The 16,284-nt window shown below is 69.4% G+C and overlaps 2 protein-coding genes across 7 annotated transcripts; one reads left to right on the top strand and one right to left on the bottom strand.

The window, feature by feature from the left end:
- Nucleotides 1-969: 969 nt before the first annotated feature.
- Nucleotides 970-10,590, bottom strand: ANO8 (anoctamin 8). 4 transcript variants are annotated; one of them, XM_068661567.1, is made up of 18 exons: nucleotides 10,310-10,590; nucleotides 7,382-7,492; nucleotides 7,065-7,197; nucleotides 6,839-6,977; nucleotides 6,441-6,537; nucleotides 6,001-6,117; nucleotides 5,792-5,919; nucleotides 5,350-5,511; nucleotides 4,989-5,141; nucleotides 4,783-4,909; nucleotides 4,634-4,689; nucleotides 4,459-4,533; nucleotides 4,117-4,260; nucleotides 3,157-3,837; nucleotides 2,871-3,062; nucleotides 2,618-2,749; nucleotides 2,379-2,489; nucleotides 970-2,261 (listed from the first exon to the last, which is right to left on the bottom strand). In XM_068661567.1, exons 1-18 carry the CDS (start codon nucleotides 10,413-10,415, stop codon nucleotides 1,587-1,589), a joined length of 3,339 nt encoding a protein of 1,112 aa, XP_068517668.1. In that variant the 5' UTR covers nucleotides 10,416-10,590; the 3' UTR covers nucleotides 970-1,586. The 4 variants fall into 4 exon arrangements, with proteins under 4 accessions (XP_068517668.1, XP_068517672.1, XP_068517670.1 ...); XM_068661571.1 differs by having other exon boundaries at nucleotides 970-2,264; nucleotides 10,310-10,585; XM_068661569.1 differs by lacking the exon at nucleotides 4,117-4,260 and having other exon boundaries at nucleotides 970-2,264; nucleotides 10,310-10,588.
- A 2,175-nt stretch (nucleotides 10,591-12,765) lies between these two features.
- GTPBP3 (GTP binding protein 3, mitochondrial) lies at nucleotides 12,766-16,166 on the top strand. 3 transcript variants are annotated; one of them, XM_068661543.1, is made up of 9 exons: nucleotides 12,825-12,903; nucleotides 13,460-13,704; nucleotides 14,220-14,306; nucleotides 14,411-14,613; nucleotides 14,736-14,808; nucleotides 14,890-15,033; nucleotides 15,207-15,372; nucleotides 15,487-15,762; nucleotides 15,872-16,166. In XM_068661543.1, exons 1-9 carry the CDS (start codon nucleotides 12,866-12,868, stop codon nucleotides 16,101-16,103), a joined length of 1,464 nt encoding a protein of 487 aa, XP_068517644.1. In that variant the 5' UTR covers nucleotides 12,825-12,865; the 3' UTR covers nucleotides 16,104-16,166. The 3 variants fall into 3 exon arrangements, with proteins under 3 accessions (XP_068517643.1, XP_068517642.1, XP_068517644.1); XM_068661542.1 differs by having other exon boundaries at nucleotides 12,766-12,903; nucleotides 13,463-13,704; nucleotides 14,736-15,033; XM_068661541.1 differs by having other exon boundaries at nucleotides 12,824-12,903; nucleotides 14,736-15,033.
- The last annotated feature ends 118 nt before the right edge of the window (nucleotides 16,167-16,284 follow it).

Here is a 16,284-nt window from a genome sequence, read left to right as displayed (position 1 = left end):
CCCGGGAGGGGGTTGGGGTCACAGTTCCCCTCGCTCAAGGCTCCCCTGCTCCCGCTCCCCTTGGAGCAGCAGCTCCGGGGCACGGCCGTGCTGCTCCTCCCGTCCTTTCTGGGCCCCGTTTGCCCCAGTTTCTCAGCACCGTGGAGCCCGCTGCTCCCTTTTCCCTCATCTCGCCCCAGAAATCCTCTGCTCTTCATGCCTGGCAGGCACTGAGCGTGGTGCCCGGCCCCGTGGAAGGCCGAGGGGGCTGCTCTGCCCCACCGTGCCCCTCTTGGGGACCCCAAAGCTGGGTGCAAGGAGCCCCCCATCCGCCCCGGACCATCGCCCCTGCAGCGCAGGTGAGTGGAGCAGCAGAGCCTTTGTGCCCCCCTGGCCTTATTGCTGTATAAAATGGCTTGGTTCAAAGACAAAAGGGGAACAAAAAAAACCCAAAAACACATTTTGGGGAGAAACGGGGTGGGAAAAACAACCTGACGTGTTCTACAGCCCAGGCCTTGGGCCAGGCACAGTGATGGGGCGGCCACAGCCCTCCCTTCCCCCTGCTTGCTTTGGAAATGGTCGGGGGCTCGGCGGGGGCAGCGAGCGGAGCTGGGGGGGCGAGGGGACGGCGAGCAGCAGCCTTACCCCGGCCCCCACCACCCTGTAAAGCGAAGCAGAGCCACGGGAAGCCCCCTCCCCGTGAGGACGGCGGTTCCCAAAGCGCTAAAGCCTGGACCCGGCGGCGGCAAAATCTCGGCCCCGGCAGAAGCGAAGCTGCTCCCACCCCCCCCACCCCTCACCGCGTGCCCCCCACCCCACGCCGTGACGTCCACGTGTGCGAGCGCCTTATTGCGAGTTAATTCCACGAGAGAAGAAAGCGGAGAGGGAAGGGGAACGTCGCTGGGGCACGGCCGGGCTGCTCCGAGCTCTCGCCTCCGCCGCCTCCAGCCGTCGCACGAAGAACGGGAGCGAGCCGCTTGCCTTGTTTTGTTTTGTTTTGTTTTTTTTTTCTTGTTTTGTTTTGTTTTAGTGCAAGAAATGCTGCCCATGCATGGGAATCCGGGTGGCCGGCGCTCGCCGCTCACCCCCCTCCCTCCCGGCCGGTGTTGGGGCCGGGGAACGTCCCCGTGCCGGCAGGACCGGACCCGTGCCGAGGCTGCGGGATGGCACCGGTCGGTGCAGGAGGACGCGGCGGTGGCGGTAGGCACGGGTGAATCGGGCTCCTTGCGCCGCCTCCTTCCTCTGCCATCGGAGACGTGGGGCCGAGCCCCGTTGTCTTCGCCCATGGGGGCTCTGCGGGATGCTCCCGGTGGGTTTGGGGATGCCAAATTTCCCCTCGTCCCTTTGGGTGCTGGAGCCATGGAGCAGGACCAGGATTTCACCTGCCCGTCCCGAATTTGCCGGAGGCACAGGAGGGGACGCTCCATGCGTGGACACGGCCGGGCCCTGCTGCTGCTCACACCGACGGTGCCTCGCTCGGGCGTCCGGACCCCCCCGGGGGTTGCGGGTCCCAGCTGGGGGGCTGGAGGGGCGTGAGGGGATGCGACGGAGGGGGACGGTGCAGGGCGCGGGGCCAGCACGCCCGTGCTCGCTCCCGAAACGTCGCCTTAGAGTTTATAGCCCCCGCTCTCCTCCTCCGCCCGCGGCTCCGGCTCCTCGCGGCCCCCATCCTCCGGCACCCCATTGAGGTGGGACTTGCTGGGGCCCGGCCGCTCGCCCCCATCCGTGGAGGGGCCGGGCCGGGGCTGGGGGGAGGCGGTGGCCGCGGCCCCGTTGCCGCTGGCCCCTTCGGACTTGCCGAAATTGAAGAGCTTGCCGGGGTTGAATGGCTTGGTGGGCGACTGGACCTTCTCGGTCCCCGCGTCCCTCTTAGTCTCGGGGGATTTCAGGAACTTGAAGCTGAGGAAGCCGGGGAGTTTGTTATCGCTGCCGGTGGGGGACTGGGGGGACCTGGCGGCGGCCGTGCTGCCGGCCCCGGCCCCCCCGGAGAGGAACTTGCCCTGCAGAGGGATGATTTGCTTCAGCTTCATGACGTTGTTGGTGGCCAACAGCGAGCTGGGGCGCTTGGGCTTGTCGGAACCGTGCGAGGTGCCCCCGGAGCCTTTCCCCTTGCCCTGGCTTTTCTCGTGGGCCGGGTCCTGCCCGGCGGCCTCGGGCTTGGCCTCGTCGCGGTTGGACTCGCGCTCCTTGCGGGCCTGGTACTCGGCGTGCCGCTGCCGCTCCTCCTCCTCCCGCTTGCGCCGCTGCTGCTGCTGGAAGTGGTGCTGCGCCTGGCGCTCGTGCTTCTGCCGACGGGGAGCGCGTCGGGCACGGGGGGCGCCTCGGGGGACGTCCCTGCTCCGTGCACGGCCCCGAGGGGCGCGTTATCCCCCCCCCTTTACCCCGTTGGCATCGCCTACCTTGAAGGCCTCGCGGCGCTGGTACTCCAGCTTCGCCATCTCCTCGGCCACCCAGGCGGGGATGTCGGGGATGGCCACTTGGATCACGTACTTCAGCAGCAGGGCGAAGTGCTGCGGGGACACATGGGGGGCACACTGAGCATCCCCTTCCCCCAAATGCGCCCAACAGGGGGAGGGAAACGGGGACCGGAGAGGGCAGCGCACTGGGAGACCCTACAATAACAAAGGGAGCGCCGTACCTCCAGCACCACCACGGAGATGATGGCTCCCTCGGGGCTGAGCCAGGGGAAGAGGCGCTGGAGCTGCCCGCACTGCGCGATCAGGTAGCAGTTGACCACGATGGCCAGGACGCCCATGGCCTCCATCACCTTCTGCACGAGGGACGGCACCGGGGGATGAGCTGGAAGCCTGCATCCAGCCCGCCCCCCTCCCCCCGAGACCCCTATCCACCCCGAGACCCCCATCCCGGCCCCCCCGTGGCCCCCATCCCACCTGCCACTGCCCGATGCTCTCGACCCGCTGGCCAAAGGGGCGCTGGAGCCCCGTGCACAGCTTGAAGGCGTCGCTGCGGATCTCGATGACGTTGTTCACCAGGGCGCACATGGCAGCCAGGGGGAAGGCGGAGGAGAAGAGCACCACGTAGCCAAACTGGATGAACATCTCCTGGTAGTCCTGGAAGGTGTCCTGGGGAGGAAGAAGAGGAAGAGGAGGAGGAGGAGGAGGAAGGCATTGCAGCGGGGCTTGGGGAGGATGCCCCCCATGCCCTGCCGGAGCTCACCTCGTATTTCTTCATGCAGCTCTCCACCTCCGCCTGCGTCAGCTGCGTGGAGTAATCCTCCTCGGGAGGGTCGATCCAGGAGGCTCGGTTCCGCTTGCGCCCTTCCTCCTCGCCCTCCTCCTCCTCCCTGCTCTCGGCCGCCCTCCTCCTCCGACCTCCCCGCAGGACGGCGACCGGCTCCGCTGCCTTGACTGGGCTTCCCGGGGGGCCTTCGGCGTCATCCTCATCCTCGCCCAGCTCGAAGACGGAGGCGGGGTCCATGCCCTTCTCCACCATGGTGGGGCTGCCCTCCTCCAGGAAACTCTCATCCTCGGGGCCGCCGGGCTCTGTACCGCGCCTCTCAGCCTTCTCGATGAAGCTCACCTTCTTCAGCTTCAGCCCGCAGTCCAGGGCGCTCTCATCCTCCGAATCCGACTCGCGCCGCTCTTCCTCCTCCTCCTCCTCCTCCGGCACCCCGCAGCCCCCGTTCAGACACTTCTTCTCACCCCGCGACCCCTCGGGGGCTGCCCCGGGGGCTGGGGGGCCGCGGGGACGGGCGAGCAGGCGGAGGACGGCGTGGGCGACCTCGCGGAGGCTGCGGAGGCTCAGGTCCCCCCGGCGCAGCCGGCGGTAGAGGTGGGGCTGCGACACCTCCTTGACGTTCTGCAGGAACTGGCGGGTGATGAGCAGCGTGGCCAGCATCTGCGTGGGGACACCGGGCAACCCGCTGTCACCCCAGGGTGCCAGCGCCCTGGTGTCCCCCTCCCGCGCCCCCCATCGCCGCGGGGTCCCCGGACCTCCCCGTGGCCACACCGCTGGAGAGGGGGGGGACACCTAAAGCGGTGCCCCCCTCACCCCGGTATCACCGAGCTCGCCGGCCTCGTGCGTGCCACCGTGGTGGGGACGGGACCCCCGGGCGCTGGGGTGCGTGGGGGGGGGTCGGGGGTGGCATGCACGGCCCCCCGCCCTCCCCGCTCCTACTTTGGATACTCCCAGTCTCCAGCAAAAGCCCAGGAGGCCCTTAAAGAAGATGAGGGAGAGGTGGAGGTGGAGGAAGATGAAGGGGAGGAGAGCCTCTTTGAGCTGACGCATGAGGCTTTGGGAGAGAGAGAAGATGAGCAGGAGCTGTGGAAGGGACAGAAGGACGGACAGACAGACAGACAGAGAGAGACCCGTGAGCGGTGACGCGGCATGCGGGGACAGCAGGAGGAGGGGGGACGGGTGCGGGTGCCGCTGGCTTGAGGACGTCCGTCTGTCCATCCGAGGGCATCGGGGAGGTTTTTTTGGGGGGGGTCCTCGCCGGCCCCGTGCGCTGCCCCTTACCTCCTTGAGCCGCTCCATGTCTTTGAGGTAGAAACCGATGTAGAAAAGACTTAGGTATGAATTTACAAACTGAAACTGCGGGGGGGGGAAGAGAGGGCAGGGTGAGCGCGGGGCGGCCGCCGGGACCCTCATCTGTGCCCCCCCCCACACCCCCTCTCCCCATCCACCCCCTTACCAGGACGATTTTGATGATGAGGTGTTTCTCGTAGGCACTCTGCAGGCGGTAGTTCTCTGCGGAGCCGAGGGGGTGAGTTTTGGGGGGGGGTCCCCGCGTCCAACCCCGCCGCCGTGCCCCCCCCCAAATTGCCCCCGGCCCCCACGCACCCATGTCGTTCAGCCAGTAGGCGATCTTCTTGTAAACCTCGTCGCAGGTCGTGACGATGACGGCCAGGACGATTTTGGGCAGGAAGCGGATGATGCGAGGCAGCTCCTTGATGCTCAGCACGAACTCCTACGGGGATGGGGTCAGCAAAGAGGGAAAAGGTGGGGGGGGGGGTTGTGTGGAAGCCCCCCCAGGTGCCGGGACCCACCTGGAGCTGGAAGCAGCCCAGCATGACGAGGAAGACGAAGGAGAGGCAGGCGAGGCAGACGGGCAGGCTGACCAGGCACTGGAAGAGGAGGCGCTTCCACGGCGGGTAGTAAAACTCCTCCGCGCTGGTCACGGGGCTGATTCTCTTAATGCCCTAATTTTTTTTTTGGGGGGGGGACAGCAGCGTGTGACCCCAGTGCTGCCTTGTGGGGGGGACCCAGCTCAGACCCCCAGGAACAACCACAGACATCACCATGGTGCCAATTCTCCGCACCAACCCCGGTGCCTTGAGCCCCCTCTGCGCACACAGGACCCGGAGGGACGGCGCTCAGCTCCGTGGGGACCCCCCAAAAAGTGCTCACCCTGAACTGGGGCCGGGGCTCTTCGATGGACTCGGCGGGGGTGTCCAGCGTCCCCCACTTGTAGGCGAACTCGGCCCCGCGGCGTTTCCACTCCTCCAGGAACAGTGTGGCCCAGATGACGTTGAAGATGGCAAAGACCACGCAGCAGATGTCCTGGCTGGTCTGCGGGGCGGAGGGCACCCACCGCACCGGGGTCGGTCCCCTCCTGTCCCCACCGTCCCCCCATCTCAGCCCCCACCCCATCCGGTGGTCCTGGGGAGCCTCCCAGACCCCGATCCCACTGCCCTGAGGGCTCGGGATGCGGTTAAGCAGCTGATGGGATTAGGAGCCTCCCAGCTCCGCAGCAATTAGGGCATTAAAGCATCAAAGGGAAAGGCTGGAGCGGGGAGGGAAACGTCCCCAAAAAAGCTGGGATTTGCCCCATTTCCCAGCCTCCTCGCACCTGGTCGCTCTCGGTGAAGGTGTAGAGGATGGAGCCGAAGACGGCGGGGTACACCATGGCCGAGGTGTAGAAGCCGAGCCAGGCGAAGTACATGGCGATCTTCACGCCGAAGTAGTCGCAGATCTCATCTACGGGGGGCCAGGGGGGGGTTGGTGAGCGGGGCCGGGACCCCCATAACCCACCCCAGGACCCCTCTGCCGGTGCCTCACCGAGCGGCTGAGCCTCGCAGATCGCCTGCACCCAGGACTTCATGAGCCGCTTGAGGATCCTCTGCTCGTGCAGCGGGAAGACCTGCTGGATGACGCCGCGGGCCGCCAGCTCCGGGACTGCGCCGCGGGGACAGGGGGTGAGGCATGGGGATGCTGCTGTCCCCCCCCCTCACCCCGGGTCCCCAAAATGTGTCCCCAGCCAGGCCTGGCACGGCAGGGTTTGGGGTAGGGAGAACGGGAAGGGTGGGCTTGGGGTGATGGAGGAAGATCGGGGCTCAGTGCCCAACCCTGGCCACGGCACGGCGTGCGCACCGCGTGTCCCCCTGTTTGTCCCCCTGTTTGTCACCCCGGGGACCCTCTGGGGGTGAGATGTGGCACAGCTGGGATGTGGGGAGGTGGCTGGGGTGGGGGGTGGCCGTGCCGTGCCGTGCCGTACTCACTGATGGGCTGCCCCTCGAGGAAGTGGATGTTGTGCAGCGCCTCGCCCTGCTTGGCGCGCAGGTTCTCCAGCCAGTACCTGATGATGTTTTGCCGTTCCTGCGGCACCGCAGCGGGGTGAGCCCGGGGTGAGCCCCCCTGCCCGGCCCCCAGCACCCCTCCTGTGACACCCTTGTCCCCCCTGTGCATCCCCTCCCCACCCCCTGCCCTCTCCTGTCCCCTCTGGACCTCTCTTGTCCCCAACTTGGGGGTGTTTAGCCTGGTCCCCAGCTGGGCCAGGGGGTCTCCAATCCCCTTTTTCATATGGGGACGATGACTCGTGTCCCTGCCCCACATCCCTGTGTCCCTGCCCCATGTCCCCACGTCCCTGCCCCCCAGCCCTCGCCCCTGAGTGTCCCACCTGAGAGGTGAAGAAGTAAAGCTCGTTCTCGATGTTCTCGTAGATGTAATCCTCCTCGCAGGAGAAGCTCCGCATGCCCCCGCCGAACTCGGCTTTCACTGGCTTCCGCAGCCCGATCTCATCGGCCCCACGCAGGAGGCTGCAGGGAGCGGGGACACGGCCGGGGACGTGGCTGAGGGGTGCAGGGGGGATGCACCCAGGGCCGGGGACGTGGCCGGGAGCCTACCTCTCGTAGGTGGCGGTGACGAAGAAGGCGTAGACGCGGGTGTGCTTGTGGTGCCGGACCTGCACGATGAGCTCGGGGATGCCGAGGCGGATGTGGTTGAGCAGCCAGAGCAGCGTGTGGTCATCCGTGGTGTCTGGGGGCGCACGGCACCGCTCGCACCTGGCCCACGCTGTCCCCGTGTCCCCCATCCCCGTCCCTCCCCGTGTCCCCACCGCGGGTACGGGGGCTGTGAGGAGCTCCGGGTGCCATCGGACCCCTCCTCACCCCCAACTCCCCCAGACCCGAACCAGCAGCGGGCACCCCACGCATCTCCCTACCCGGGAAGGTCATCAGCACGTCGCAGTTCTCCGTGGGCACCGTCTTCATCCAGGCTTTGTGGGACATGATGTAGCGCCCGGCTTGGAGCAGCCGCTTCCCAAAAAGCTTGTCTGATAGGGGGGGACGAGGGGGGTGAACGGCTGCGGGCACCCCCAGGCCTCCCCCTCACCTCAACCCGCAGCCCCACAGTGGGATCCGGACCCCGAATCAACAATGATTCAGCTGCTGGCACAAACAAGGGGACAGGGACCCCGGTGTGTCCCCAGCGGTGGCCGTGCCAGCGGGTCGCAGCGAGGTGACGCCGGCCCCGGCTCAGGTTTCTCCTCCGGCAGCTCCCAATGCCCGAAAAAGCCCCGACAGCTGCCGGGGAGGAGGCGACGGTGGCACAACCTGGCAGGGCCGGGATCCCCGGTGCCCCCCTGGGTGTCCCCCCCCCCACCCTGTGCTCACCTCTGCCTGCAGCCCCTCGGTGGGGCCGGGCTCCGGCAGGGCCGCGGCGCCGGGAGATGGAAAATGGCAGGAAAAATGGGGAGAGCGAAAAAGCAGCCGGTCTCCATGGAAACCCGGGGAGGCCCCGTGCCGCTGCGAAGAGCGGGGATGGGGACGGTCCCCAGGGTCCCCAGGGTCCCCTTGTCACCCCCCGGCTGAGGCTTTTGTAGGGACACAGCCCCCATCCTGCTCTGGGGTGGCCGTGCCATGGAGGCTCGCTGTCCCCATGCCTGGTGCCCCCATCGCCTCTCTCACACTGGACGGGGACCCGGCGCATCCCAAACCGGCAGGGAGGGCAGGACGAGGCCCCCACGGTGCCATCAGGTCCCCCCCGCACGCCAGCAGCACCCGGCCGCCTCCGTGCCTCAGTTTCCCCCTGCTGAGCCAGGGCGCAGGGGATGTCACAACAGCCAGCCCCAGGGCTGGGAAGGTCCCGGGGCGCAGGAAATCCTGCTGGCACTGGGCACGCCGGCCCCAAAAAAACAGGAAATGCCGGACCTGCTCCGGACCTGCTCCGGACTTGCTCCATCCCAACGGATGCGCCCCAGCTCCGGGCCCCCCATCCCAAAACAAAGCAGGGCCCCAGCGCCGGCTGAGACCCGACAAACTCATCTCCCCCGCTGCCGGTGGCTCCGGGTGGGCAGGGGCCGAGCTGAAAAACCTCCCTGTGCCCGCACCGTGGGCGAAAGAGCAGGACGGCTCCGGGCGGCTTGGCACGGCTCGGCACGGCTCACCGAACACCCCTGGAGCACCCCGGGGGCACCTCCTCGCCCACCCCGCACGCAGAAAACGCCCTCGCGGCGGCGAGGCAGGGCCTGGCCGAGCACAAACCCAGCATTGTGGGTGCTGGCACAGCTGTAGGGCCACGAGGGTGCCGGGAGGGAGACGCTTCGGGTGGGGACGGGGGTGTCCCCGCGGGGTCCCCAAGCTCTGCTCCGTGCAGGCACCCTGCCCATCACACCGGGACCCCCCCAGCCTGATTGGGACCCCCGCTCTGCTCCGGCACGGATGGTGATGAGCACCCATCCTGCTCGGCTGGGGGGTGCTGAGGCTCCTATAGGGCCATCAGCCCGCTGAATTATTTACGCCCCGCACAGGGAGCTGAAATCCTAGCCGGGAGAGCGGCCGGCTGGGGAGGGGGCACCGCACGCACACCCCAACACACGCGTGTGTGTGTGTGTGTGGGAGCCCCCACGTGTGCAAGGCCACGACAGCGCCCCGGTTTGCACCGCGAGGTCCCCAGAAAAGTGTGAGCCCCCCCCCTGCATCCCGAGGAGCTGCGGGATGGGGGCGCGGGGACCCCAAAGCTGGGCTCGGCTGCTCGGGGCGCAGCAGGGCTCCTCCTGCCCAAGGTCACTGGAAGAGACGTGGAGGAGCCGCAGGGGGGTCCTGAGCGCAGGTCCTGTCCCCCTGACCATGGGGAGGGGGGTTGGGGACACCGCATTGACCCCCCCCCTCCGGCCACGGGGCCGTCCCTGCCTCCTGCCCCACGTCCCCTCCTGGTGCCACCGGTGCCACCGCCGGCAGAGCCATCGAGCCCGCGGGGCCGCCGCTGTCCCTCGCTCCCCGCTTGTCCCCGCGGCCACCCGCTCACCTTGGTTTAAGGTCACCGGAGCCGCAGGGCTCTGGGGACCCCAAAATCCTTCCCTGCCCCCCCCCACCCCCATAGAGCCCGTGGCCGCTCGGGGCAGAGGCGGGCGTCATTTGGAGGCCGGACCTGCCTGCTGCGGGGGTGGGGGGGGCACAAAGTGGGTCACGCTCCCACCCGTGCCGCCCCGTGTCCCAGCCCGGCCACGTCCTCGGTGCTGTCACCTGCTGGGGGGGCAAGGGGGGGGCACGCGTTCTCCTGAAGCCCCCTCCCCACGTTGGGGACACGGTGGCAGAGCCCTCGTCCTGCACCCGCTGCCCTTGGGGCGCATGGACCCCATCTGGGGGGGGGGCACGGAACTGGCAAGGGGGGACAAAAGGACCTCCACGGCGGGGGGGGGGGGACGCATGGCATGGGGGTGACACAGCTGCCCTGGGGGGGGGGCATTGATCAATTGATAAACCCTCGGGTGCGCAGCCCCCTGAATGCACCCTGTCCTGGTGGAGGGGGGGGGGCGCACGGAGCGGTCCGGGTTTGGGGGGGGGCGCACATCCATCCCAAACCCCAAACAGCCAGGAGAAAGCGAAGGGGGGGGGGTGCGGGCAGCACAGAGCTGTGCTGGGACCACCACGACCCCCCCCGGGATGGCACAAAAAGAGGGGGGGGGGGAATAAAACCACCTCCCCCCCCCTCCTTGAGCGGCCCCGCCGCATTGAGCCGCAGGGAGCGGCCCCGCCGCCGGTCCCCGGTCCCCCCCCCCAAACCCAGGGGGGGGCCGACTCCTCCCGGTTCCGGTGCCCCCCCCCCCAAAATCCCCTTTCTTTACGCATCCATCCCCGGTGCCACCTACCCAAAACGCCAGCGGGGGCCGGCGGCTCCGTTCTTTCGTCGGCGGCCGGGGGGGGCCTCCGGGGGGGCCGTTCGCCCTCTTGAGCTGCCGCCGGCGGCTCGGGCATGGTGGGGGGCACCGGGGGGCGCGGCGGGGGCACGGCGGGGATCGGTGCATGGGGACCGCAGCGGCTCCGGGCACGGGGCCGGTGCCTCCCGAAGCCTCCCGAAGCCGCCGCCGCCGCCGCCGCGCCCGGCCGGGAGGAGGAGGAGGAGGAGGGACAAAGGCGGTGGAGCGCAGCGCCCCCCCCCTTCAACCCCCCCAACGCCGAGCAAGGGGACCCAGGAGTCCCTTCACCCCCCCCCTTCTTCCATCACCCCCCCCCCCGGGGTGGGGAGAAGGGTGCGGAGCATCCCTGCCCCCCCCCCCCCGCCCCAACCCATCCCCAGCACCCCCCCACCCTGCTTGACCCCCCCCACACCCCACGATGCCCCCTGCACCCCCGCATCGCCCCCCCCTCCTGTGTAACCCCCCCTCCATCCTCCTGCCCCACATCGCAGCCCCTCGATCCCCCCCCCCCCCCCCCCAGCCCCCCAAACTGCCCCACATCCCTGCCCCCCACCCCACCCCACCTAACCCGCCCCCCCCCCGGCACCGTGCCCAGGCCCGGTTATTTCGGGTGGAGGCACGCAGGGAACCCGACCTGGGCCGTGCTGACATTTGGGAGCCCTCCCCTGCCCCCCCCCACCCCCCAAACCAACCCCAATGACCCCCCCAAAACCCCCGGAGTGTCACCAAGTGGGGATCCCGCTGCAGCCCCCCCCAGGCACCCCCCATCCCCATGGCACTGTGAGCATCAAGACTTGGGGACCCCCATGGCTAGGTCTGGCCCCCCCCGTGCCCCCCCAGCTCTGAGCACCCGCGGTTATTTTGGGGCCGGCGCCGGGTGCCAGCGGTGACGCGGTGCCACCGGGAACCGTCCCCTGCTCCGGCAGCTGCCGCTGGGGCTCACGAGCTGGCTCCTTGCCCGAGCCAGGCCTGGCCTCTGTCCCCATCCCTGTCCCCGTCCCTGTCCCCTTTTTGAGCCCCCCCCCCGGTCTGGGAGCTGGAGCCGCTCCTCGCTGCTGCGTCCCCTCCGTTGTGGTCCATGGAGCGTGGGGAGGGGATCCAGGGGGGGATCCAGAGGGGTTTGTATGCACGGGGGTGGTGCTGGTGGGCTGCAGCATCGCTGGGACTCCTGCGGTGCTCCTGTGTCCTCCTGTGTCCCCCCTGCATCTCCTGCATCCCTCCTGTGTGGTCCTGCATTTCCTGCATCTCTTGCACCCAGCCTGCATCCCTGCCTCCATCATCCTGCATCCGTCCTGCATCTCCTGCATCCCTCCTGTGTTCTCCTGTGTCCCTCCTGCATCCGTCCTGCATCCCTCCTGTGTCCCTGTGTCTCCTGCATCTCCTGCATCCCACCTCATCCCTGCCTCCACCATCCAGCATCCTTCCTGCATCTCCTGCATCTATTCCTCCATCATCCCGTGTCCCTTCTGCATCCCCGTCTCCATCATCCTGCACCTCCTGCATCCCTCCCGTGTCTCTCCTGCATCTCTGGCATCCCTAACCCCCTGCCTCCATCCTCCTGCATCCCTCCTGCAATTCCTGTGTCCCTCCTGCATCCCTGCCTCTATCACCCTGAACCCCCCCTGCATCCCCTCCACCTCCTGCATCCCTCCTGCATCTCTTGCACCCTGCCAGCATCCCTGCCTCCATCACCCTGCATCTCCTGCATCCCCTCCATCCTCCTGCATCCCTCCTGCACCCCTGCCTCTATCACCCTGAATCCCTCCTGCACCCCCTGCACCCCCCCCATCCCCTGCACCCCCCCCATCCCCTGCACCCCCCCATCCCCTGCACCCCCCCATCCCCTGCACCCCCCCATCCCCTGCACCCCCCCCATCCCCTGCACCCCCTCCATCCCCTGCACCCCCCCCATCCCCTGCACCCCCTCCATCCCCTGCATCCCCCCCATCCCCTGCACTCCCCCCATCCCCTGCACCCCCCCATCCCCTGCACCCCCTGCACCCCCTGCACTCCCCCCATCCCCTGCATCCCCTGCACCCCCCCCATCCCCTGCACCCCCCCATCCCCTGCACCCCCTGCACCCCCCCATCCCCTGCACCCCCTGCATCCCCTCCACTCCTGGGGGGGACCACCAGGAGGACCCCCGGGCTGTGGGGGACGAGACTGAGCCCCAGCAACGCTGCTGGCCCGCTAGGGACCGGGGGGGACCGGAGGGAACCGAAGGGGACCGGAGGGGACCGGGGGGGGGGGCACCAGCGGGGACCCCCTCGGCCAGCCCCTCGCAGCGCCGTGCCCCACGCCGGGCGGCAGCGCTGGCGCCCGCACGGCTTCAGGCGGCGCCGCGTCATTCCCCGCCGCCGCCCAATCAGAAGCGGGATCTCGGTGTAAAGCCCGCCCTCTAGGCTGAGCGGACCAATCGGATGGCGCGCATGGGCGCGGAGGGGCTCCCGCGCTGAGGCCGCCGGGAGGGGAGGAGGAGGAGGAGGAAGAGGAGGGGGCCGGGGGGTGATGGCGCTGCGCAGGGCGCTGAGCGCGGCGGGGGCGAGGTGGGGGCACCTTGGGGGGGGGTGGGGGGGGCATTTTGGGGGGGGGGGGGTACAGGGAGGAGGGGGGCACGGGGAGGGGGTGCATGGGGAGGGGGGGGATGGGGGGGTGCATGTGGGGGGGGTGCATATGGGGGGGTGCATGGGGAGGGGGGGCTGGGGGGGGTCTGCAGGGGGAGGGGGTGCATGAGGGGGCTGCATGGGGGGGGGCTGGGGGGGGGGTTTGGGGAGGGGGTGCCCGGGGGGTGTGCATAGGGAGGGGGGGGTTGGGGGTGGGGGTTTTGGGGAGGGGGTGCATGGGGGGGGCACTGGGAGGGGGTGCATGGGGAGGGGGGGGCACAGGGGGGTGCACGGGGAAGGGGGGGGTCTGCAGGGGGAGGGGGTGCACGGGGGGGCTGCACGGGGAGGGGGGGGCTGCATGGGGAAGGGGGGGTCTGCAGGAGGAGGGGGGGTGCACAGGGGTGCTGCATGGGGGATTTGGAGGGGCATCACACCCCTGTGCTCTATTTTGGGGTGTGCGTGGGGACCCCCCCCAAAATATTTACGCCCCCCCCCCCAGCAGGTGGGCGCAGCAGCGGCTGTGCTGCACGGCGCGGGGGGGCGACACCATCTTCGCCGTGTCCTCCGGCCACGGGCGCTGCGGGGTGGCCGTCATCCGCACCAGCGGGCCGGGCAGCGGGGGGGCCCTAAAAAGCCTCACGGGGTGCCCCCAGCTGCCCCCCCCCCGCGTCATGGCCCTGCGCCGCATCCGGGACCCTGCCACCGCCGAGCCCTTGGACCGCGGCCTCGTCGTCTGGTTCCCAGGTGGGGGGTGAGGGGGGGGGAGTTGGGGGGGGTGCCTGGCTGGTTTTGGGTGCTCACGGTGGGTTTTGGGTGCCTGGGGGGGGTCTCGGTGCATGGAAGGGGTTTTTTTGGGGGGGGTCTGGGTGCCCCCCATGGCACAGTGCAGCCCCTCTTGGCGTCCCCGGCACCGTGGTGTCGGGGCTGTGTGGGGTCAACGCTGCCCCCGTTTCCCCAACCCTAAGCTTGAGCCGCTGGTGGGGGGCTCCCTGCTGCTCCCCCTCCCCAAATCCCTATGGGGATCCCTGGTGCTGTGGGTCTGGGTGCCTGGAAGGGTTTTTTTTTGGGGGGCTCTGGGTGCCCCCCATGGCACGGCGCAGCCCCTCTTGGCATCCCCGGCACCGTGCGGTCAACGCTGCCCCCTTGTCCCTGACCCTAAACTGCTGCTGGTGGGGGGGCTCCCTCCTGCTCCCCCTCCCCAAATCCCTTTGGGGACCCCCGGTGCCACCCATTTGAGCCGTGCCCGGGGCACCCCGCAGGTCCCCACAGCTTCACGGGCGAGGACTGCGCCGAGCTGCACGTGCACGGGGGGCCGGCGGTGGTGAGCGGCGTCCTGCGGGCGCTGGGTGAGACCCCCTGACCCCAACCCCAATTCCTTTGGGTCCTGCACCCCGGGGTGCTCCCGGAGCTTTCCCCCAAACTCGGGGCTCACCCGTTGGCCCCGTGGCAGGGCGCCTGCCCGGGCTGCGCCCCGCCGAGCCGGGCGAATTCACTCGGCGAGCTTTCCACCGCGGCAAACTGGACCTGACGGCGGCCGAGGGGCTCGGGGACCTCATCCACGCCGAGACCGAGGCGCAGCGGCGCCAGGCGCTGAGACAGATGGAGGGCGAGCTGGGGAGGCTCTACCAGCGCTGGAGCGAGACCCTCACCCAGGTAAAGGGGGTGTTTTTGGGGTGGGGGGTGTCCGGGTGCTTGGGTTTTTCTCCCGTGGCACGAACGGGTTGGGGACGCGGTGGCCGGCCCCGCTCAGCCTCGTCCCCCTCGCTGCCCCCCAGGCTCTTGCCCACCTCGAAGCCTACATCGACTTCAGCGAGGATGACAACGTGGAGGAAGAGGTGTTGTCTCAAGGTAAGGGGGTGGCGGGGGGGGGCACGGCACCTTGTCCCTGCTGTCGTGTCGTCCCCCCCCCTCACCGACGTGTCCCCGCAGTGGACGCAGCCGTGCGGGCGCTGGAGCAGGAGCTCGGAGCCCACCTGCAGGACGGGCGCCGGGGGGAGCTGCTCCGCGGGGGGGTCCACGCAGTCATCGCCGGCCCCCCCAACGTGGGCAAGAGCAGCCTGCTCAACCTGCTGTGTGAGTGGGGCGCGGGGGGGGCTGCTGGTGACATTTAACCCCCCTCCATCACTTTGGGGACAGCAGCCACCTCCCCATCCCCGATGACGCCGCGCGGCCACGAGGTCCCCGGTGTCGCCCCCACCCTGAGCCCCCCGTTTCCCTCCCCCCGCCCCGTTTTCCCCCCTCCCCAGGCCAGCGCCCGGCAGCCATCGTGTCCCCGGTGGCGGGCACCACGCGGGACGTGGTGGAGGTGTCCCTCAATGTCACCGGTTACCCCGTGGTGCTGAGCGACACCGCTGGGCTGCGCGACGCCACCGACCCCGTGGAGCGCGAGGGCGTCAGCCGCGCACGGGACCGGTGAGTTGGGGACCATGATTTGGGGGGGGTGTAGGGGGTGACAGACAGGATCTGGGGGCACCCCACACGCATTTTACGGTGTCAGGATGTGTCCCCGTGTCCCTGTCCCCGCAGGTTGCAGCGGGCAGACCTGGTGCTGGCCGTGCTGGACGCCACAGCCGTGCCCGCCGAGCCGGCGGCGCTGGGGGCTGCCGTGGGGTCCCTGGTGCCCCCCTCCGCCCCCTGCATCCTGGTGCTCAACAAGGCCGATCTGCTGAGGGGGGACGCGGGGGCTCTGCGTGCTGCCTGCACCCAGGGCCCCCCCGTGCCCCCCGCCACCCTCCTCTCCTGCAAAACTGGCGACGGCGTCGAGCGCCTGCTGGAGCTGCTGGGGCAGCAGCTGGCGCAGCTGTAAGCGCACGGGGCGGGTTTTGGGGAGGGGACACCGCTTCCCCCATCCCCGTACGGGCAGAGGGGGTGCTGCAGGGTGGTTTTTTTTATTTTTTTGCCCCCTCCCTAGGTGTGGAGACCCCCTGGCCGGCTCGCCCAGCCTGACTCAGCGCCGGCACAGCCAGCACCTGGGGGACTGCGCGGCCGCCCTGGCGCGCTACGGCCGGCACCGCGCGCGGGACCTGGGGCTGGCGGCCGAGCAGCTGAGGCTGGCGAGGAGGCACCTGGGGCGCATCACCGGGCACGTGGGCGCCGAGGACGTCCTCGACATCATCTTCAGGGATTTCTGCGTCGGCAAGTGACGGGGAGCCAGGGCATGGCCCCCCCAACCCCAGTAATAGGATTAAACCGTGGTGCCTTGGGTTGCTTCTGGCATCCTTTTTCTGCCCCCCGCTGCGGTCCCCGCAGGGCTCGGTGGCCCCGTGGCAGGATGCTGTGATTTTTTTTCCTTGGCTGTGGGGTGGGGGGAGTATGTCCTGAGCC

This window comes from Anas acuta, chromosome 26 (assembly GCF_963932015.1).
Source record: "Anas acuta chromosome 26, bAnaAcu1.1, whole genome shotgun sequence".
NCBI classification, from domain to species: Eukaryota; Metazoa; Chordata; class Aves; order Anseriformes; family Anatidae; genus Anas; species Anas acuta.
The sequence above is the reverse complement of the archived record's forward strand: the minus strand, read 5'-3'. Positions and strand labels throughout refer to the sequence as shown.